This window comes from Stegostoma tigrinum, chromosome 20 (genome assembly GCF_030684315.1).
Source record: "Stegostoma tigrinum isolate sSteTig4 chromosome 20, sSteTig4.hap1, whole genome shotgun sequence".
Classification (NCBI taxonomy): domain Eukaryota; kingdom Metazoa; phylum Chordata; class Chondrichthyes; order Orectolobiformes; family Stegostomatidae; genus Stegostoma; species Stegostoma tigrinum.
In genome coordinates this window covers 47,556,005-47,578,020 of record NC_081373.1, presented here as the reverse complement: position 1 = coordinate 47,578,020, position 22,016 = coordinate 47,556,005, and the positions used below count along the sequence as shown (strand labels likewise).

Below are 22,016 nucleotides of genomic sequence, written 5' to 3'. Positions count from 1 at the left end.
TGTTGGCTAGGGCAAAGTGGTCAACATGCCTCCAAATTGAGTAAATCTGCTTAGAAGCTGAGAATAGTTGCACAAGATAGCCATGTTCTTATGACATGGGCTTGTTCCCTAGTTTAATGAGGAGGAATTTGGGGAATTGGGAACAGAGGTGAAATTGATAGTCAGGGGTCTAAGAAGAAATCAGACCAGGCAGCTGTGTTCCTCACATCTTGTGATCTCAGACTCCAATATTGGCAGTTCCTACAATCTCTCAGGAACAGGTGGGGAATGGCTTATGTACAGTCATTGTCGGTGACTGTGGGGTCAGGTCTCTACTTATCCAGTTAGACTAGGTTTGAAATCTCTAACAATTCCTGAATAAGTATTGTTGAATGGTTCCAAGTTGGTCTGCCTGAAACGTGTAATGTTCCAGAGTAAGGAGTTGACCTCATCTGAGTGTTACAGACTGCCACATTCCAAGGTCCATGAATACATTCTGAGGGACATAGTAAAGCTTGGAGTGGCTGTCACCAATGTGCAGTGGGGAAAGACCACCATCTGAAGTCTTTCTGCCAAAGCTAAATGGTGGACCATTCAGTTATCAGACCCTCCCCAAGCCCCACATGAATGCAAATGTATTCTTTTACAAGTTTGCTTGTTGGATAGATTCAAACTCTAATGTTTGTTTGTTCCTTCATATGCTACTGTACCGGAACAAAAGGCTTTAGTGACGATGTATGCTTATAAAGATATTATTACAAATATATTGTAGTTTTGAAAAGTAAAAAAAAAGTTTTGAAGTCTCTGACTTAAGTTCATTGTCAAAGACTTTTGTGACAAATCCTGGGAAATGGGTGGTGTTCAAACGTTCCAGGCAATTCCTTTAGTTGACTGTGCCTCAGGGCTTCGTACGGTCCTGACAAGTACCTTTGGTGATAAGTCTGGTCTCTGACAATCTCAGGAACCATAAGGTCTGCAAAATGTTGCTGAATATGAAACACTGACTCCGTTTGGAGGGAAGGGTGAGTGGGGTGACAAACTGCTCACAGCTTTTCTTTCTTGAAGAGCTAGAAAGATGAAGATCATCTCAATCCATAAAAAATGGAAGTGTGTAAAAACACAGCAATTGAAAGGTTTGCAAAGAAGTAAAAAAGTTAAAAGAAAGTTCAGAACTGCAAATATCAAAAACAGAAAGTAAGATCAAAAACGATGGAACAGACTATTGACACCAGAAGTAAGATGATATGGGCTAAAGCACCAGCTATGGCCCCCAACGTGACAATGTATCTAAAGAGGAACGTCAAATCTCCTCTCAGCTTTAAAGAACCATGAAGTCTATATGCAACACATTCATTTTTGCTGCAAAGAAATCAAGGAAACTACCTGAGATTTGAATTTTGAATTGAAGTTGCTCTTTTTTTGTATTTTTAACTACAGTGTTTGAATAAATTATGTTTTGCTTGATGCTTAATGACCAATCAAATTGCATCTGAAACACAGCGCTCATATTTACCTTTAAAATAAGAAAAGGTTAGGGTTTAGGCTACCTTCTTGATATATTATGAGGGGGCCTGGCCTGGCCCACTGCATCCGAGATGCTACGAGACTTGCCATGTATCTGGAACATTTGCCATTTTCTTTGCTCTTGATTTTACTTTCATTAGATTTTGGTTGTAATTAGGATGAGAGAAAGAACCGTCATGGATTTGCAGAAGACCTGGCTGGGTGCTTCACATCACTTTGGATTTAATTAGTTATTGTCTTCATAAGCATGAATACAGCAATCAGGTTCCCACAAACAGAAAATCATATTTACAAAGGGCTAATTAATTCTTGGTTGAGGGGAGCATGTTGAACATATGGATGTACTGGCATGCAAACAAATCTTCTTTTAGAGTCTCGGTTTACTGGTCAACACAAGGACAAAGCCACAAGATACACATAGCACTGGGATGTCAGTTTAAACAGTGTATTTATGCCCTGTCATTGAAATGCTGACCTCATAACTCAGAGGTAAGAACCTGTCACACTGTCATCAGGACGAAAGCTACAAATATGACTACAGAAATACTTGTCAGCTTCAGGCATTGTTGATGGAGCTTTAATCATGATTATTGAACATAATTGCTAGCTATGGAATGCTCAAACACTCAACCTGAATTTATTTATCAGTAAAAAAAGCCTTCACTATTAATAATTCTGTGCAAAAGCACTTGCTCATAATGGAGAGAAAAATCCCTTAAATTTTCAAAGTACAACAAAGCTAATAGTTTGGAGTGAATTTAAGAGAATGACCTAAGCTTGGGCCTTTAATGCCCTGTGTTTTTGAGTTACACCTGGACCCCTTATTTAGAAACGTCCTCAGAATCAGACCAAATAACAGTTTAGAAATCTGGAAGATTCATTTAACAATTGTTCAACACAGATATACAGCTATGGTGAGTAGTTCTACAAAAATATCTTGGCTGTACACTTACACTGGATACAATTGGAGGTGTTAATGTGCCTTTTCTTAATCCTTCCCAGTTAAAACCTTCAAACCATCTGGAAAGAAAAAGTAAATTTTCTTCATTGTAAGTCTGCTAGAAGTTGAATTATTTTCCATTTTACATCAAACAACTGCACTAAGAATTTCCAAAGCAGGCACAGTGCAAGTCAGCAAAGAGTTTTTGTGGGTTCTCTCTGAGATTTAGTCCTTTGAGATCTGCAAATGCATTGGGGGACCAGAAATAGTCCCTTGAATAAGTCGCCCTTCAGATAAATTTTTCAAGGAGATTTAAAATGACACCACTCAATCTATGAGTTTTGTCAGGAACTCAAGACCAACATCACTCCAGTAAAGAGCTGGTTGGCATTTGTGTTAAATTGACTCATCCAGTCATGCATATTGTGGCAAGGAAGAAAGCAATTCAGAGGGATGGGAGTACTTAGACAAGCTTTCCTGATGGTAATGAAGTCCAGGCAAGCCAAAATTGCAGTTACATGAAGTGGATGAAACGGCTTAAATATATTTGCCAAGTTTTCGAGGGGAGGGCAGCATTAATTGGCACTTCAGTGAAGAACTTTGTTGACTCACTTACTAAGAAAATTTGTATATGTGGCAATCAGCTGCCAGAGAGTTTCGGGAGAAGCAGGTTTAGCTGTAATTAAAGATGACAGAAAGTGGAGCAGGACAGGAAATTAATTTGATAAATACCACATAAGCGTTTGGGAGATGAGATTTTTCTTGAAGTGTTTATAACATAAAGGTTAATGCAGAAGCCTGAGGCCTATCATTATGTGAGTACCAAAGCAGATTGGAATGTCATGCATAATTCATATATTAGGCCCCAGGGTTCATTCAAATTAGACACCCAATCAAACTGCATGTAGTATGGTTGCATGGTGCTTCAGTCAACAGAATGGTTACAGGTTTTGAAAGGGAACGGTTTTGAAAGGGAACTTGCCCTTAAATTAGAAAAAAAATGGACTCTTTTGCCCTTTGCTCAGCTGGGGACTGTGACACCTTGCTGTGTCTCATCATACCTGGAGCAAGAAGCCTGTATTGACATCTGACACCTCTGTGCTCCTAGCATGGCTTGTGAGAATGTGTTGGAAATGCCATTAAGTTTTGGATTTGAGTTAATCCTCCGTTATCTGGTACAGGTAATTCACATGGGTAGGTACCCAGAATTTCTAAACTGACATTCACCTAATCGTCAGAATGGGAAAAATTTCCATGACAACTTTAAAACAAAACTAAGCTTTGTTCCAATCTTGTCAGTGATATAAATCAATCTCAATGTTTCTTTTGTGGTTGTCTCCCTTCATAACATCAGTAACTCAATGTATAAGTTAATAAAGACTCAATCATTTTAATTGAACCTTGATTAATGTTGCCTAACAATGAAAAAAATTCTCTGAATATTACTGCCACAGTCAAGAACTTTTTTTCATGCAGAATAGCATTTTGAAGAAAGGGGACAAAAATGGATGATCCACTCATTAAGCTAACACACAACATTACTGCATTATAATGTACAAATAGTGGATGCATTATGCCCCATGTATGGTAAAAAAAAAGTCTCTATTGTTACCACAAGATTTTTGAAGAATTTGTTTAAGTCTAACACAACACTGCATAGAGGTTTGATTAAGGATCCACTCACTTGTGCTTTTGAATGTCTTTAACTCCATTTTTCAAGTTCCCGAGTCTTTCTGAAGGATTGTCCCTGTTGCAAAAGCAGAAAAAATGTTTTGAATGATTGAAGTCATCTGAGAGTTTGACTTTCTTGATGGTCATGTTCTGACTCACAGCTCAAAACAAATTAGAGCGATAGGAGGAGAAGGAGGGTCTGCAGTGACTTCTCCATCTAGGTGTTAAACATTGGCAACTGCTCAAATATGACTCCAAACAGTTAGCTGGCTGAAATTGTTTTACATCCCAGCTCTGACCAAATCTGGTAGAAACACACCTGCACAGTTTCTTGATGAGGTTAGCAGCATTTTTGGTAATCTTCTTTGGAAATTCAATCATGTCAATTCCACGAAGTATGATGTTATATGTCTTCATGGGGTCAGAGCCTGAGAACGGTGGGCTTTGTAAAAATGAGGAGGCAACACAGAATTAGAATGAGTTTCACACTATGACTCGGAAACCGATAGTTTTTTTTCTCATTAAGTCAATTACCATACTACTTTCCATTCTTATAACTGATTTCTTTTTTTGCATGATGCCTGTTTCTTGTCAAAACAAATCCCTATTCTCACAAGAAATAACATGCAAATGACATAAAAAACTTCATATTCTCTGAGTGTATCCAATTACATCACAATTAACCAATTACTTTCCAAGATTATTCACTTTTATTTGTGTCAAGTGCAGAAGCCAATGTGCACCTAAGGGCCCATCAACAACAGAGGGGAGGAATAGCTGTTTAATCTGGTTCTTCAGGCATGTTGTTTGAGGTTTCTAATCAGTAAGATCTAAGAAAGAGCAATGGGTTAAATGGTCATTTAATCAGATTAGTGTTCTTGGTGAATTGATGGACACAGAGATGAATACCCTTTCTCTCCCATTTCACTGTGCGCTAAGGGATCTTATCTGTCCCCCTGAACAGTCAGGTGGGGTGTTGGCTCACTGTCACATCTGAAGGACAGTACCTTCATCAATACAGAAGTCTCTCAGTATCAAGATGCAGTGTTAGCCTGGATAGGATAATCATGTTCTGAGTTGAGACTTGAGCCCCAACTTCTCAGAGGTGAGAGGCTATTAAGTCAGCCATGTAAACAGTTTCTCTTCAATATTTACAGGAGAATTGAGATTGCAATTGTGACAGCATTATTTCCTGTTGAGTCAGTTTGTGAGAATTTTGAATCCAGCTAACTTACGGCACCAGTCAGGGATAACTTGTACAGGGGCATATGGCTTGCGTATCCTACTGACTTTTAAAGAGACAGTCTGCATGTTTTGCAGCCCCTTCTCAGTTATAGAAATAACATGAAACTAGAGAGTTTGTAAGGGTATGTAACAAAGTAGGTCTTCAGAAATATTACTGCTGCAGTTTGACAGAAAGTGTACACTATGCCCGCAAACCTTACATTATGTTCAGGATGGATGAGCTGATTGAAATAGTTGTATGTAACATTGGGCACAGTAAATTTGTTCTGTATTTTCCCACCTGCCAGTCAGGAGTTCGTACATAAGGATTCCCAGTGACCAGTAATCTGCTGATATGTCATGGCCTTTGTTCAAGATGATTTCTGGAGCCACGTATTCAGGAGTCCCACAGAATGTCCATGTTTTCTTCCCAAATCCTATTTTCTTGGCAAACCCAAAGTCCACCTGGTCGCACACAGACAAGTAGCTTTAATTTGCAACTTTGCAAAATCCTTCTGGCCTATAATTTGTAATGTATCAATCTGAATGGCTAATAAAGACACTGATTGGTGTTTGGCTCAGACATTATTTAGAAACCAAACTCAGTCTTCATTCACTGCACTCTGCCAAGCGGTGATGCCAAATACATGTAAATTCATGCATACAGTTATCCTTATTGCGACAATAACATATTTTCTTCCAGTCAAGAAGGGAAATTAATCTGGATTTTGATGCACAATCATTGCACCAATAGTTGACGTCTGGGACAATTTAAGCGCAATACCGAACCAGATGGATTGAGACCTGAGGCTTGCAGTGTTGCAAGAAATGGAAATCTAAGAAAGGGGAAGAAAGTATTTCCTAGGTGCTGTGGCCAGAGCATGAACCTGGAAGTCAATATTTAAAATGTGAGGTCTTGATTTCTGAGGGAAACTGACCAATGGAGCTGGTGTTAATCAACAAAACCTAAGAGTTCGAGATCTGACAGAAGAAAGCAAGGAGGTTAAAAGAAATTAAACATTACTTTAAAAACAAGACCAATGTGAAGAATCAGGTTGAGAATCAATGAACACAAAACTGAAATGGTAAACATATAGCGTAATGGACAGAACAGGAATAGCCAGAAGAATTAAGCAGATTATCTTCTCAGGATTTATTTGAGAATTACTATGAGAAGAATGAGCCATCAAAGGTTTCTCATCTTATGCGCATCAGATCAGCACTATAAGGATAGCAAATTTCACAGGAAACGACAATTTATACTGCAAGTGAAAAGGGGGCTGTCTGGTTGGCTATTGGACTCCAACTGGCTGACCTATTGCTATGGTGAATGCAACATTTATTCCCAAAGACAAAAAAACCCAGAAATTGCTGGAAAAGCTCTGGCAGCGTCCATGAAAAGAAATCAGAGTTAACGTTTTGATTTGAGTGACTCTTGCCAATATCGGTTCTGAGGAAGGGTCACCGGACCCGAAACGTTAACTCTGCTTTCTCTCCACCGATGCTGCCAGAGCTTTTCCAGCGATTTCTGTTTTTGCTCCTGATTTACAGCATCCACAGTTCTTTCAGTTTTTGATCATTCCCAAATGTTTGTTTAAATTCAAACCTGGCAGTTGATTCTGATTACTCAGAGGTGTAGCCATGGGGAATTCATCAGGGACACCACTCTTTAACTAAAATACTTTGGTTGATTACCTATACTACACAAAGCAACGTGTGAATTCCAGCCAGTGTTGGATTCAGTGCTGCACTCTATAAACTGAAGGTTTAATTAGCCAGCCGAGGGTGCTTCCAATTGTCCCCTTGCCTCAACTTCAGTGGCATTGTAAAAGTTAATAAGATTGTAGCTCTTTTCTGTAAGCCTCAGGTTTTGAGTACTCACCAGTTTAGCATAACCCCGATGATCAAGGATTAAATTCTCTGGCTTGAGGTCCCTGTAAATAATTCCTTTGGAATGCAAATAGGCAAAGGCTTCCACCACACAGGCTGTGTAAAAACGGGTGGTAGCGTCGTCAAATGAGCCTCTGCAAGAAAATCACCAAAAGGAATACATTTATCTGTCTCCCTCAACACTTGACGTGTTAATTGAATGGTTCAGGTTGGCATGAGATGCAGCTGGTGGTACAGCCAGGCAATGGTGTAACATATTGGAATCCATCTTGATGCCATGCATGCACACTCCATTATCATGAGGTAAAGTGTGAGGTTTCATGGGGGAGCTGGCTGAAGGGCTGGAATCCTGGGTATCAATGCATGCAATGTTATCATTCAGAAACTGAATGCAAACTTATTGGACGAATCCGTCCCTCATCAAATTTCGTCGATTTGCTTCAAAGGAGTTAGTTCCTCTGTAAAGATATTGGAGGGGAACCTGTGTGGCAAGGGTTTGCACAATAACAGCTGGAACAGGTGGAACATCAGACCTTTGAGTTGATGGAATTCTCGGCGAAAAGCGGACTTCAGATGTTTTTAGATCCTGAACCACCAGGACATGACGGTAAACTCAAGAAACCACAACTCAGGCACTTGAGACATAAATGCCATACAAATAGAGCTGTTATCCCATGCAATGGACTAACACCTAACACAATGAAAATGGTTCAAGTGGGGTCCCTTATATGGATGACACAAGCTGGATGGGTGGAGTGGCTTGTTTGCATGTTCCAACTGAAGTGATTGCACTCGAACTACTTAAATACACAAGTACTACGTACCTTTTAATATTGTCTTCTTTGTATCTATGGAGAAAGGTCAATAAAATATTATTTAAGAGAAAGGGGATGCTACAATATATAGCTGGGAAATTGTCCATTTAAAGCCAATGGCCTGTTGTTAATGGTTCAATGGAGTTTGGCCACTAAGAGCTATTGGCTTTCTTTTAAAGAAAAACATCTGTCAGTTTAAAATTTGCGGAGAATTTTCACCTTCTTTGGCTGGGCAGTAACCTGGGAGAGTGTGCTGCCCACCCATTGGAGGGCCTTTCCAACTTACATCCAGCTAATATTTTTAAAAATTCATTGCGGGATGTGGGCGTCGCTGGCTGGCCAGCATTTCTTGCCCATCCCTAGTTGTCCCTTGAGAAGGTGGTGGTGAGCTGCCTTTTTGAACCGCTGCAGTCCTCCAGCTGTGGGTTGACCCGCAATGCTAAGAGGGAGAGAATTCCAGGATCTTGATCCAAATTTATTTCAATGATGTAAAATTGTGTGGGCACTATAGTGGACAAGAACCTTAATTACATTACTGTCCAATGACAACAGGCATACTCTTAGTCCAGGCCTTCCAACTGCTGATCAAGTTACATGACCAAAACCTAAATCTTGTTTTCTCTTAAATTGCCAATTCTTGGGACTATCTTTTAATTCTCTCTCATAACTTAGTATGTTGCAATTTGATTGAGAAATGAGTTCATGAGTCAAAGCAAACAAATGCTAGCACATCTGCTAAAAACATGGGCTGTTGTTGGACAAAATGTGAAGAATTAATTCATTGAGCAGAACAATTTAGTTCACTCTGTCTTCTCTCCAGCACAGATGTTTCCCAAAATACTTTAGAGATTAGATCAATGCTTTCAAAAGTTATTCATTCCACACAAGACGCTCATAGTGTACAGATTAGCCACCTATCAAACAGAGAGAGACAATCCTAGCAATATAAGAAGCAACCATTCCTGGAACGCTAGACTTTTCACCGTTCAGAGTGTATAATGCAATACAACACACCTCAAAGCAAACACTGGATGGGTTCATGGATTAAACACTCTCCTGTCAAATGCTCAATTCCAACTTTGATCAGGCTATGAGTTTTGTCTCTCTATTGACACAGTGCAATGATTTCAGTATGTTGGATCTTTCAGTCAGTTGTGAAGATACATCACTTATTGCTATTGCTTCAGAAAGCTGCCAACAACAATCTAGTGATCTCTGTAATACAGATTTTTCTCAATGTTAGTTTGAACCTGACTTGAAATCAATGGGGATCTCAAGGCATCCAGGAGCAGTGATGTTACCAAGTACATGGGCAAACGTGATGGAATTCAACACTGCATCCTATTCAGAAATGGAGAATCACTGATAGCAACTTACAAATTTTGACGTTCAGCTGCTCTTATGTATATTTCTGAAGCTGCTGCCAATTGGTTGGAGCAATAACATTGAACACTGACAACTTCATCGTCATCAATACTACAAACTGCAGATACTTGTACAGAGAGTTACTTATAGTCAAGTCCAGGGGCAAACTTTATGGGAATAGACGGAATTTTTGTTTTAGAATGTTAACAATGTAAAGAACCAAATGGAGAAAAAAGACATCCTGTTTGTATTTCTGCCAGCCTGAATTTCTGCTGTGTATCAGGTTATCTCTGGATGCAGATTGGTTCATTTAATTTGTTCAGCAGGTTCACCTACATTATCTAGTACATAGGCACAATCACGATGTTAAGAAAGATCACTGGACCCATCTAGTTTAGCCATTGCAGACAATACTTTCACTGTGCATTATTACATCGATCTGACTCTAAATGCTTCTCAGGCTGAGATTACACCCGGTGTGGAAAATTTAATGCAACATACATTTGAAACCTAAAATAATATGCTGTATTGAACCTGTCACTTCAGTCAAGTGTGATGAATTTAATTTGTTGCATATTTTTCCCCAGGTTTGAACATGTTTCACAGGGGTACTAGACATTAATGACTTAACTTGAATCCTTCCATTGGTTCCAAAGTGTGTTTTGAGAAAAACACAACTCCTGTTAGTTTAGGACAGCAGATGGCACCACAGCATAGGAGACATCGTATTGGATAATCCAACTGCAAATTCTCACAAAATACTAAGGTTGGATGGACTTTGGATAGACAGAATAATATAAAATTATTAGAAGAGCTTCTCATATTTTAGTATCAATACCGGATACCATGAGACAGCCATATCTTTTCAATTGCTCAGTGTTTGGATTTGCCATTAAATTGTTAAAATGAAGTGATAGCATCAGCATTCAGTCAAAAACATCAGACACAAATGAGGTACTAGAGGCTACAGCGCGACGAGCGTGTTTCAGACAGAGATATGAATGAGAGAGAGAGGGACCACGTGTTTACAACCTGAGAGAGTTACTGTGAATGAGGGCGTAAGAGAGGATGGAGAGTTTGGAAAGGGAGATCAAACTGTATTCTGAATAGTTCATGTGAGAGAGCATGAGGGAAGGAGGTGAGTGAGAGAAAGGAAGTAGGGCTAGAGACTGTCACACATCTCCTGTTGGAATGTGTCTTTGCAAAGGAGGTCCAGAGGGAGATGCAATGGTTTTGTCGAGGTTCGTCCCAAGCAGCTCCTTGCCGCAGGATGTTACTCTGCAGTCTGCTCCCAGGGACACACACTGAGACAAACATCAACGGTGCCTGGAGTGCATTAACTCAGTGAAAGATGCTTGTCAGTCTGCCCAAAACTTGTTGGCCTTAAAGGGCAAGGAACTGACCTCGTCCAAGAGTTGCAGACTGGCACATTCAAAGGCTTGGGACTACTTGCTGAGGGAGGCACTAAAGCTTGGGGCAGCTGCCACCAAGGTCCAGTGGGGAAAGACCACTGTCTGAGGTCTTCCTGATGAAGGTAAATGGAGACCCATTCAGTTATCAGACCCTCCTAATGCCGCAATATATGTAATCACATACAAGTAAGAGATCCCTTGGTTTGTTTGTTGGATAGAGTCAAACTCCTACTATACAGAACTAATCTGCTATCGTGACTTTGTACATACATTAAAATATTTTTATGAATGAAGTGAATTTTTGAAATAAAAAGAGTGGGAGTAAATAAGGGAGACGTACTGTTCATAAGCTAAAGAGTTTGTGTGAGGGTGTGAACAGAGGGAGAATAAGGATGAGTGCGCATGTATGTCAGGGTGCGGGAGTATGGTGTGAGAGAGTGTGAGCAGGGGAGAGTCTGTGAGGGGGAGAGATTGTGATCGGGAGAGATTGTGAGGGGAAGAGATTGTGCGAGGGCAAGAGAGCAGGGACCAGAGAGTGCAGGAATGTGAGAATGTTGGGGTACATGAGAGAATGTGGATGTTCTAGATTGTGGGGATGAGAATATGTGGAAGGTGAGAGCACAGGGGTGATTGAGAGTGTGGCAGGGGGAAGGTGTGAGGGAAAAAGTTTTGGGAGGCTGACAGTGTGACAGGGTGAGACTCTGGGGGTGGTTGCATGAGAGTGTGCATGGTGAGAGTGTGGGAGATGAGTGACAGTGAGGGAGGGGTGAGTGTGGGGGTTGAGTGTGAGGGGTGGAAGTTTTGGGGGGGCAAGAGTGAGGAGAATGAGAGTAAGGCAGCGAATGAGAGGGGAGATTATGGGTGTTGAGAGTGTGGGGGAGTTGGGAGTATGGTGGAGGGAGTAGGAGAGCCGAGTGTGTTGGTGGTGACGAGAATGGAGGAGGAAGAATGTGTGGGATGATGAGTGAGAGGGGAGAGTGTGGGGTAAGTGTGGGGTTTGAGTGTGGGACTGTGAGAGTGAGGTGAGAGAGTGTGAGGTCTGACAGTGTGAGGGGGGCTGGGAGTATGGGGGTGAGAGTGGGGGGGCTTGAGAGTGTAGGGAGGGTGGCAGTGAGGGCCAGAGTGAGGGGTGCGAGTTGGATGGTGAGGATGTGGGGGTATGAGTTTGTGGGGGTGTGAGACTGTAGGGGGGGAGAGTGCGGGGGATGAGAATATGGGGGTGAGAGTATGGGGGGTGAGAGTGTAGGGGAGTGAGAGTGTAGGGGAGTGAGAGTGAGGGAGCGTGAGAGTGTAGAGGAGTGAGAGTGAGGGATAGAGGATGCTTTGGGAGAGTGCATACTGGGGAGTGAGAGGGTAGGTGCACATGCAGGTCAGAAAAAAATTGACTATCATGAAGATGCATTGTGTCACAGGCCTATAGTCATAGAGTTATACAGCAGTTGTACAGCATGGAAACATTTGGTCCTACTTGCCCATGCTGATCAGATATTAGTCTAGTCCCATTTGCCAGCATTTGGTCCCTATCGCTCGAAACCTTTCCTATTTATGTACCCATCCAGATTGTACCAGCCTCCACCACCTCCTCTGGCAGCTTATTCCATACATGCACCTCTGTGAAAAATTTGCTGTTTAGGTCCATTTTAAATCATGCCCCTTTCACCTTAAACCTACACCCTCTACGTTTGGACCCCACTACCCTGGGAAAAAGACCTTGGCTGCTCACCCCATCCATGTCCCTCAGGATTTTATAAACTCTGTAATGTCACTCTTCAGCCCCTGACCCTCCAGGGAATATTGCCCCAGCCTATTCAACCTCTCCCTCTTGCAAAAAACCCGCAATCCCAACAATGCCCTCATAGATCATTTCTGCTCCCTTTCATGATCAATAACATTTTTCCTATAGCAGGGAAACCAGAATTGTGTACAATATTCTAAAAGTGGCCTCACCAATGTCCTGTCCAGCCGAAACATGACATCCCAACTCCAATATTCAATAGTTCCGAGGAAGTGTTACTTGGCACGAAACATTAACTCGAATTTCTCTCCACAGATGCTGCCAGTCCTGATGAGCTTTCCCAGTAATTTCTGTTTTTGTTCCTATACTCAGCATACCAATGATGGCAAGCATGCCAAATGTCATCTTCACCACACTGTCTACCTGCAACTCCACTTTCGAGGAACTATGCACCTGCACCCCTCTCCCCAGGCAACTCTCCCCAGGGCCCTACCATTAAGTCCTGCCTTAGTTTGCAGGACCTCACATTTATCTAAATTAAACTCTACCTGTCAACCCTCAGCCTATTGGCCCGTCTGATCAAGTCCTGTTATAGTCTAAGATAATCTTCTTCACTGTATATTGCTCAACCAATTTTAGGTGTCATCTGCAAACTTACTAACCATACCTTCTATATTCACATCAAAATCATTCATATAAATGACGAAAAGCAGTGGACCCACCGCTGACCCTTACGGCACACCACTGGTCAAAGGCCTGCAGTCTGAAAAATAACCCTTCACCAACCCCTTTGTCTCCTAACTTAAAGCCAATTTTGTATCTAATTGGTTAGCTCCACCTGGATTCCATGTGATTGAACCTTACTAAGCAGTCTACCATGGGAAACTTGTCAAATGCCTGCTTGAAGTCTGTATAGACAAAGTCTACTGCTCCGCTTTCATCAATCTTCTTTGTCACTTCTTCAAAAAACTCAATCAAGTTAGTCAAGCATCATTTCCCATGCACAGAGCCATGTTTACTATCCCTAATCTGTCCTTACCTTTCCAAATGCATGTAAATTTTGTCCCTCAGAATCCCCTCCAACAACTTAGTCAGATTCCAAATCATTCATTGACATTTAAATAGCACCAACTGCTAATTTGGCATTTGAACACATGTTTTCAGAGCATCAGCCTGTCCTTCTGAAGATTCCAGTAGCATTTCTACTAAAACAACAATTTCCCTGCATTGCAACTCACAACGTCCTGCCTCAGGGCTAACAGTACTACCCACTGTCACTGAAAAGTCAGTCATACCACCAATTTTGAAAACACCAGCTCTTTTGTTGAATGCTGCGCAGTGGGTCAATGCATAAACAAACATTTTTTTGAGAGGAAGTGAACTTGAAAAGGAGTAACATTTTCAACTCCTTACCTGTCCCTGAGTATTGTCCACAGCTCTCCACCAAGACAAGCCTCCATTAGCATATAGAGATATTTGCTGTCCTTAAATGTCCTATACAGCCTGTGTAGCAAAAGAAGAAAGTCAAGCTACAACAGATTTCTACTTGATTCATGCTTTTATTATTTCAGTACCATTCACACTGCCTGTCTGTACATGCTTTGTTCAGTTAAAGACTATTTCCATCTCTTTGGAATTCATAACGTTTATCTACAATGGTGCCTTCAGCGTGAACTATTTTACTAAACCATGTTAAAAGCAAACATGTCTAATTCAATAAAATTATGTGAAAAAAAAACACATCAATCATCTGATGATGTCCAAAATCTCAGAATAATTTAAAATACAAATAAGGAGGAATTCCATCTGCAGTGAATCTAAAGTTCCTTACAGCAGAATCTGGATAATTAAAATATTTAGAGTTCAAGGAGACAGACTTTTAACCAGTAAGTGAGTGAATGGGGAAGAGACAGGAAAGTGGAGATGAGAATTATCAGTGGGTTTTATGGTCCTGAACGTGTTGATTATAAAGAAAAATGACATCTTTGCCTGCAGACCCTCCATGGGCTCTGCCCAGTCGACCTCTGTGTTCTTCTACATGCCAGCTCACAGACAAGACTCTGTACTTTCTGGGCCATGTTCCCCATTGCAGTGGCTAGTCTCTTAAGAACCTGAAAGAGGATTACTGGACTCAAAATGTTACCACTGTCTTTCTCTCTCCACAGATACTGTCAGAACAATGAGTTTCTCCAGCAATTTCTGTTTTTGTTTCTGGTTGCCAGCATCCGCAGTTCTTGCTTTTATTCTCCTTGGAATCATGCATGTTTTAATATGATCAACTCTTATTTTTCTATACTCCAATACATACAAGTTCAATCTAATCAACCTCTCTTCACAGGGCAGTCCCTCCTACATGGTATCAGCCGAGTGAACCCTGTCTGGAACGTTTCCAATGTCAGTACATCTTTCCTTAGATAAGGTGCACAAGCTCTCTCTGTAAATCGTACAATGTCTGAGAAGGAATTCTCATGTTTTCCCTGAGGTGAATGCCTAGCATGTTTGTGTGGAGCTCCCATAACGAGGTGTGCAGCATCTCTCTTATGTTGGGTGGACAGGGTCAGTGTTTCAGTGCTGAGTATCTATTTTCCCAACTTGTTATCTGTCAATTTCAACATCATATTCCCTTTCATCTTGAACTTGCGTCTGATGTTCTGCAACTGTATTATTGCCAGATCACTGCTTGGTCAAGAATGGCCAGGAGAGTTTGGTTTTCGGTCTTAGACAAATGGAAGACCAGAGTACTTACCATCTCGGAGGCATGGATAGAGCAAGGACAGGAATGGTTGTTGCAGGTTCATAGGTTTAGATGTTTCAGTAAGATCAGGGAAGGTGGTAAAAGAGGGGAAGGTGTGGTATTATTAGTCAAGGACAGTATTACGGTGGCAGAAAGGATGTTTAATGAGGACTCGTCTACTGAGGGAGAATGGGCTGAGGTTAGGAAAGGAGAGGTCACCCTGTTGGGAGTTTTCTATAGGCCTCCGAGAAGTCCCAGAGATGTAGAGGAAAGGATTGCCAAGATGATTCTGGATAGGAGCGAAAGTAACAGGGTAGTTTTTATGGGGGACTTTAACTTTCCAAATATTGACTGGAAATGCTATAGGTTGAGTACGTTAGATGTCCAATATTGCAGGAGAGTTTCCTGACACAGTATGTGGATAGACCAACAAGAGGTGAGGCCACTTTGGATTTTGTTCTGGGTAATGAACCAGGCCAGGTGTTAGATTTGGAGGTAGGTGTGCACTTCGGTGATAGTGGCCACAGTTCGGTTACATTTACTTTAGCGATGGAAAGGAATAGGTATACACCGCAGGGCAAAAGTTATAGCTGGGGGAAAGGCAATTATGCAGTCAGGATTAGGCAAGATTTAGGATGCATAGGGTGGGGAAGGAAACTGCAGGGGTTGGGCACAATTGAAATGTGGAGCTTGTTCAAGGAACAGCTATTGCATGTCCTTGATAAGCATGTACCTTTCAAGCTGGGAGGAAGTGGTCAAGCAAGGGAACTGTGGTTTACTAAAGAAGTTGAAACTCTTGTCAAGAGGAAGAGGGAGGCTTATGTAAAGATGAGGCGTGAAGGCTCAGTTAGGGCACTTGAGAATTACAAGTTAGCCAGGAAGGACCTAAAGAGAGAGCCAAGAAGAGCCAGGAGGGGACATGAGAAATCTTTGGCAGGTAGGAGCAAGGAAAACCCTAAAGCTTTCTATAGTTATGTCAGGAACAAAAAAAATGACTAGAGTAAGATTAGGACCGGTCGAGAACAGTAGTGGGAAGTTGTACGTGGAGTCCGAAGAGATAGGAAAGGCGCTAAATGAATGTTTTTTGTCAGTATTCACACAGGAAAAAGACAATGTTGTCGAGGAGAATATTGAGATACAGGCTATTAGACTGGACAGGATTGAGGTTCACAAGGAGGAGGTGTTAGCAATTCTGGGAGGTGTGAAAATAGATAAGACCCCTGGGCCAGATGGGATGCATCCTACGGTTTTCTGGGAAGGTAGGGCGGAGATTGCAGAGCCTTTGGCTTTGATCTTTATGTCATCATTATCTTCAGGAGTAGTGCCAGAAGACTGGAGGATAGCCAGTGTTGTCCTATTGTTCAAGAAGGGGAGGAGGGACAATCCTGGTAATTACAGACCAGTGAGCCTTACTTCGGTTGTGAGTAAAGTGTTGGAAAGGATTATAAGAAATAGGATTTATCATCATCTAGAAAGGAATAATTTGATTAGGGATAGTCAACACGGTTTTGAGACAGGTAGGTTGTGCCTCACAAACCTTATTGAGTTCTTTGAGAAGGTAACCAAACAGGTGGATGAGGGTAAAGCGGTTGATGTGGTGTATTCGGATTTCAGTAAAGCGTTTGATAAGGTTCCCTGATGTAGGCTATTGTATAAAATACACAGTCAGGGGATTGAGGGTGATTTAGCAGTTTGGATCAAAAATTGGCTAGTTGGAAGATGACAGTGGATGGTGGTTGATGGGAAATGTTCATCCTGGAGTTCAGTTACTAGTGGTGTACTGCCAGGATCTGTTTTGGGGCCACTGCTGTTTGTCATTTTTATAAATGAGGGTGTAGAAGGATGGGTTAGTAAATTTGCAGATGACACTAAAGTCGGTGGAGTTGTGGATACTGCAGAAGAATGTTGCAGGTTACAGAGGGACATAGATAAGCTGCAGAGATGGGCTGAGAGGTGGCAAATGGTGTTTAATGTGGAAAAGTGTGAGGCAATTCACTTTGGGAGGAGTAACAAGAGTACAGAGTACTGGGCAAATGGTAAAATTCTTGGTAGTGTGGATGAGCAGAGCAATCTCGGTGTCCATGTACATAGATCCCTGAAAGTTGCCACCCAGGTTGATAGGGTTGTTACGAAGGCGTACGGTGTGTTAGGTTTTATTGGTAGAGGGATTGAGTTTCAGAGCCATGAGGTCATGTTGCAGCTGTACAAAACTCTGGTGCGGCCACACTTCAAATATTGCGTACAGTTCTGGTCGCCACATTATATGAAGGACGTGGAAGCATTGGAAAGGGTGCAGAGGAGACTTACCAGGATATTACCTGGTATGGATGGAATGTCTTATGAGGAAAGGCTGTGGGACTTGAGGCTGTTTTTGTTAGTGAGAAAAAGGTCAAGACGTGACCTAATAGAGACATACAAGATGATCAGAGGATTAGGTAGAGTGGACAGTGAGAGTCTTTTCCCCCCTGCTGGCTGGCATGTTTAAGGTCATTAGGAAATGCAAATTGAAAGCATCAGTGTTGATTCTGGGGTCTGGTGTCATTGGTGCTCCCAAGTTAGTGAAGGAGTTTCTAAGCCTTTTGTCTTGAGCACATGATATATAATGAAACATCCCCAGTCACTTCACAGGAATATTATAAGACATAGAGCGGCAGTAAGCCACATAATCCCTGGTTGATTAAGTTCGAGTGGCTGACCTGCCTTTTCCTGCTCTTAGTTCATACTTTACAAGGAAACATTAGGTCAAAAGCTTGGTCAAACTGATCGGTTTTAACAAGTTACTTAAAGGAGGAGAATGAAGTCGAGAGGCAGGAAGGTTTAGAGGGGATATTCCAGAACTCAGGCAACTGAGACATGGACATCAATGATGGAGCAACTATTACTGGGAGTTTACGAGAAGCCGGATCTAATTGGTACTAATAAATTCAAGTTTTCAAAGCGAATTAAATAATATTTTGTTTAATATCTTAATGAATTTACTGCATAGTTACTTGCACCTGTGTCCCAGTGTTCATTCTTTAATTCCAAAAGACTTCAGGACAATCATGTAGCCCACGAATGGGAATCATCTGGTTTATAAGTGTTGCTTTTTAATAGCCCACTGGTGTAGCATGTGGAAAATTGATCCCAGATGTAGAATGTTAAAGGTCGTATAAAGTGGGCAAAGTTCCTCAATTTACTTGACTTTCAGATCAGTTAATAGAAAGCATGGACTAGGTTTCTGTCCTGACCAAGAATGACTATTTATTGCAAATAATTAGATTCTAGCTACATGTAAGCAATTATAATCTACACACACACACACACAAACACACACACACACACACACACACATACACACACACACGAGGGTAAAGTAGGCTAAGGGCAGAGGGAAATCATTGGAAAGAGGTTCAATAGTAGTTTGTTCCTATGAACTGTTATTGAGATGATCCTTATCAGTCTTCTGCTGGGCAGTACATTGCTCCAGTCATCCTTCTCTGGATGCTTCCATTAGTTGCTAAGCCAGTAAAGGTGGTTGGTTCACTTCTAAAATATCTCTGACTAATCACTTAAAAGTCACAGCATGCACCAACTGTTGCAGGAAGGACAAAATGATTTTCTGCAGGTTTACAGTGAGTTTTGACTGCAGAGAGTAGAGAGAACACTCTTGAGCTGGGGACGAATTGAAGACTTCTCTCTGTCTTTAGCTGTAATTTGTTCCCAACGCCAAGTTGTGCAGGCACTGGAGATGTAATCACACACGAGATGGAAGGCAAAAAAGATTCCTGTTGCTGATGACTGGTCACTAGCCCATAAACCAATCAATCTCTTGTTGCCAGCAAAAGTTGCATCTGTGTACACCCTCATCCAATAGTCTGCAGCTCAAACTTCAATTTCTGTTTCTTCAAACAATTGTTTATATGATGCTGGTTATGACTGTCAGGTTACTTCCTTTTCCAAACTGTAGCCAATCTTTCAAACACTGCTTTTAAAATATTTCTTTCCCATTTCAGTTCAGTTTTTAAAGAAACATAAAAAAAAGCCCTCACATTTCAATGATGCTGCATTCCCAGTTTGGAAACTGATGTTGGCCAACAATGGACCAGAGGTTAGGGGCACAATTAAAGGACCAGGTTTCTTTTCCAGAGACATCCAAATATTCATTTACTGTTGACTGGCTGAAAATAACAAGTCTCTATTTTACTTTTAGCAAATTTTCCTTGACGTAAGATAAAAGGCTTTCACCAGTTATTTACATGGATTAGGCCATTCAGGTTAAACTCTCCAGTTTGGCAGTTTCATGTAATATCCCATTGGATAGACTTGCCTACTAGCAGCAGCAAAGTCATGTTAAAAAGAACTATCTCTGAACATGACAGACTAGATTCTCATGTGGGTCAGGATACACAACTTCCTCCCTTTTCCACCTTACGAAATGCATGCACCATCTATATCTGACTTCACATAGGATTTATTCCTCTTCACAGAGTGGTTGAGCTTACAGTGTATTTTGCAAGCCATGATGAATGCACAAGGAGTCTGGGCAAAGAGGAAAGCCGTTAGAAATTCCATCCCAGATCTCCAAACACAACAGTTCAATACTTAACATTGTTTAAAGGGCCCATAAACCCTGCCCTCACTCTCACCATCATGTCATCTCATGTCATACATGGCACCCCACGTACCTCATCCTCCATCCAAACCTACCTCACTCGCCCCATTGCCATGCCCTACTCAGTTCCCTGTATCAGTGTGACATCCTCTCAAGTATCTTCCATAGCTACTGACCCAACATACATTATTTACAGTCCTCAAAATATTTAATTGCCATGCAAAAGCAATGATAATTATTTACAAATTATTGGGATAAAACCCTCCAACAAAAGTTGCAAATCCAAAAACACTGTCATTTCTTCTGAATTCTAGAAAGGTCTTTTCTCAATGCCTTTTCAGTACATAACTAAGAGGGAATCTCATCCAAGACATATTCTGCTATTAGAGCCTTTTGAAATTACCATTAATTCATGCATCAGTAGACCTTCCGCTAGTTGAAATGATTATCCAATTTTTAAAATCCATCCAAGCATTCATAATGGGTACAAATGTCATAATAAAATCTTCCAGCTACGTTGCCCAAAACAGACAGAACAAAAGAGTATCCCCTTTCTATTTCAGCCTGTCAGTCAATAAAAAGGAATAGTGTTATTGGAAAAATACTACAATGCATGACAACAATTATAATACAATGCTAATCAATGCAAGGATCAACCTACCTCTGCTCATAGATCTCTATGATGAATCATCGTATTAGGAGCACATCTATGTTACAACATGGCATCTGATAGTGCCACGTGAAAATATAAATGTCTTATACTTAACTTTAAGAATATTCCCAACCTCTGTAGACTCCGCACCCCCCCCCCCCCCAACACAATAATCTTGCCATGATAGCATTCTCTTTTTAGGGCTTCCACAACCTTCCAAAACTTTCCAATGTTCCTCACTATGGGACTACGACATCAGGTATGACAAGAGTGACTCTTGTACACCAGGCTTTGCTGAGGTTGGTTGGCTCGCAGAGCTGGTTTGTTGTTCCACAGATGTTTCATTACCATGCTTGGAAACATCCTCAGTGCAGCCTCTGATGAAGCGCTGGTGTGTTTTCCCGCTGGTGTGGTTTTTAAACTCTGGGGTCCATTGCGATGGATTGCCTCACTTCTGGGTTTCCTCCATAATGGAATGTATATGGGGCCGAGTTTAATGTGTTTATTATAGCCTGCTTTGTGGAGTGCCACGCTTCTAGAAATTCTCGTGCCTGTCTCTGCTTAGCCTGTCCCAGGATCTCATTGTTGTCCCAGTCGAAGTCGTGGTTCTCCTTGTCCATGTGGATTGAGATGAGGGAGTATTAGTCGTGTCTTTTTGTAGCCAGTTGGTGCTCATGTTCTCTTGTTGTTAGTTTCCTTCCTGTTTGTCTGATGTAGTGTTTCTCACAGTCTCTGCAGGGGATCTTGTAGATGACATTCGTCCTGTCCATGGCAGGGAGTGGATCTTTAGTTTGGGTGAGCAGTTGTCGTGGGGTTGATGCGGGTCTGTATGCCACTATGATGCCCAGTGGTCGTAGAAGTCTTGTGGTGAGTTCTGACATGTTCCTGATGTAGGGTAATGCGATGAGTGTGTCAGGGTGTGTAGAATCTTTCTGATGCCGTTCCTGTAGGCATCTCCTGACCCAGTTCTTTGGATTTCCATTATCCTTGAACACTTGCAAGAAAATAGGATATTCCTTCTCCTCTCGGCATAGTTCCATGTTGCTGCAGCGTGTTGTTGCCTTTTTGAATAGAGTTCACATGCAGCTTCGTTTGTGTGTGCGAGGATGGTTACTATTGAAGTTCAATACCTGGTCTGTGTGTGTGGCTTTTTGGTGTACTTTCATTTGCAGTTTCCCATTTGTCTTGCACTCTACCATGAACTGCAAACGAAAGTACACTGAAAAGGGCAACAACACACTGCAGCAACATGGAACTACACCAAGAGGAGGAGGAATACCTCCTCCAAGTGTTCAACTTTACATGAAGATCGGTAGGCTGATTTAAATATGTCTTGCAAGTGCAATTGCATTATCCAGTAATTAAGTATTCTTGATAAATTTTTTAGCAGAACTTTATCTTAAACAAATGCAGAAAACTTTGATTTTATTAATCAACAATTATTGTATCTTCCTGAATGTTTCAAGACAGTCCTTGCCGTA

At 41.4% G+C, this 22,016-nt stretch overlaps 1 protein-coding gene across 3 annotated transcripts in view; it reads right to left on the bottom strand.

Moving 5' to 3' along the window:
• prkg1b (protein kinase cGMP-dependent 1b) overlaps positions 1-22,016 on the bottom strand; it is a 716,840-nt gene that overhangs the window by 5,501 nt on the left and 689,323 nt on the right. For 2 of the 3 annotated variants that reach the window (XM_059653149.1, XM_059653148.1), the window contains exons 12-17: positions 13,969-14,058; positions 7,221-7,362; positions 5,640-5,803; positions 4,434-4,556; positions 4,128-4,190; positions 2,457-2,523 (exon numbers count right to left, since the gene is read on the bottom strand). In XM_059653149.1, the coding sequence (XP_059509132.1) occupies positions 2,457-2,523; positions 4,128-4,190; positions 4,434-4,556; positions 5,640-5,803; positions 7,221-7,362; positions 13,969-14,058 (649 nt within the window). Of the gene's footprint in view, positions 1-2,456; positions 2,524-4,127; positions 4,191-4,433; positions 4,557-5,639; positions 5,804-7,220; positions 7,363-8,052; positions 8,077-13,968; positions 14,059-22,016 lie in introns of all 3 variants that reach the window. The other variant, XM_059653147.1, reaches the window with a different exon arrangement.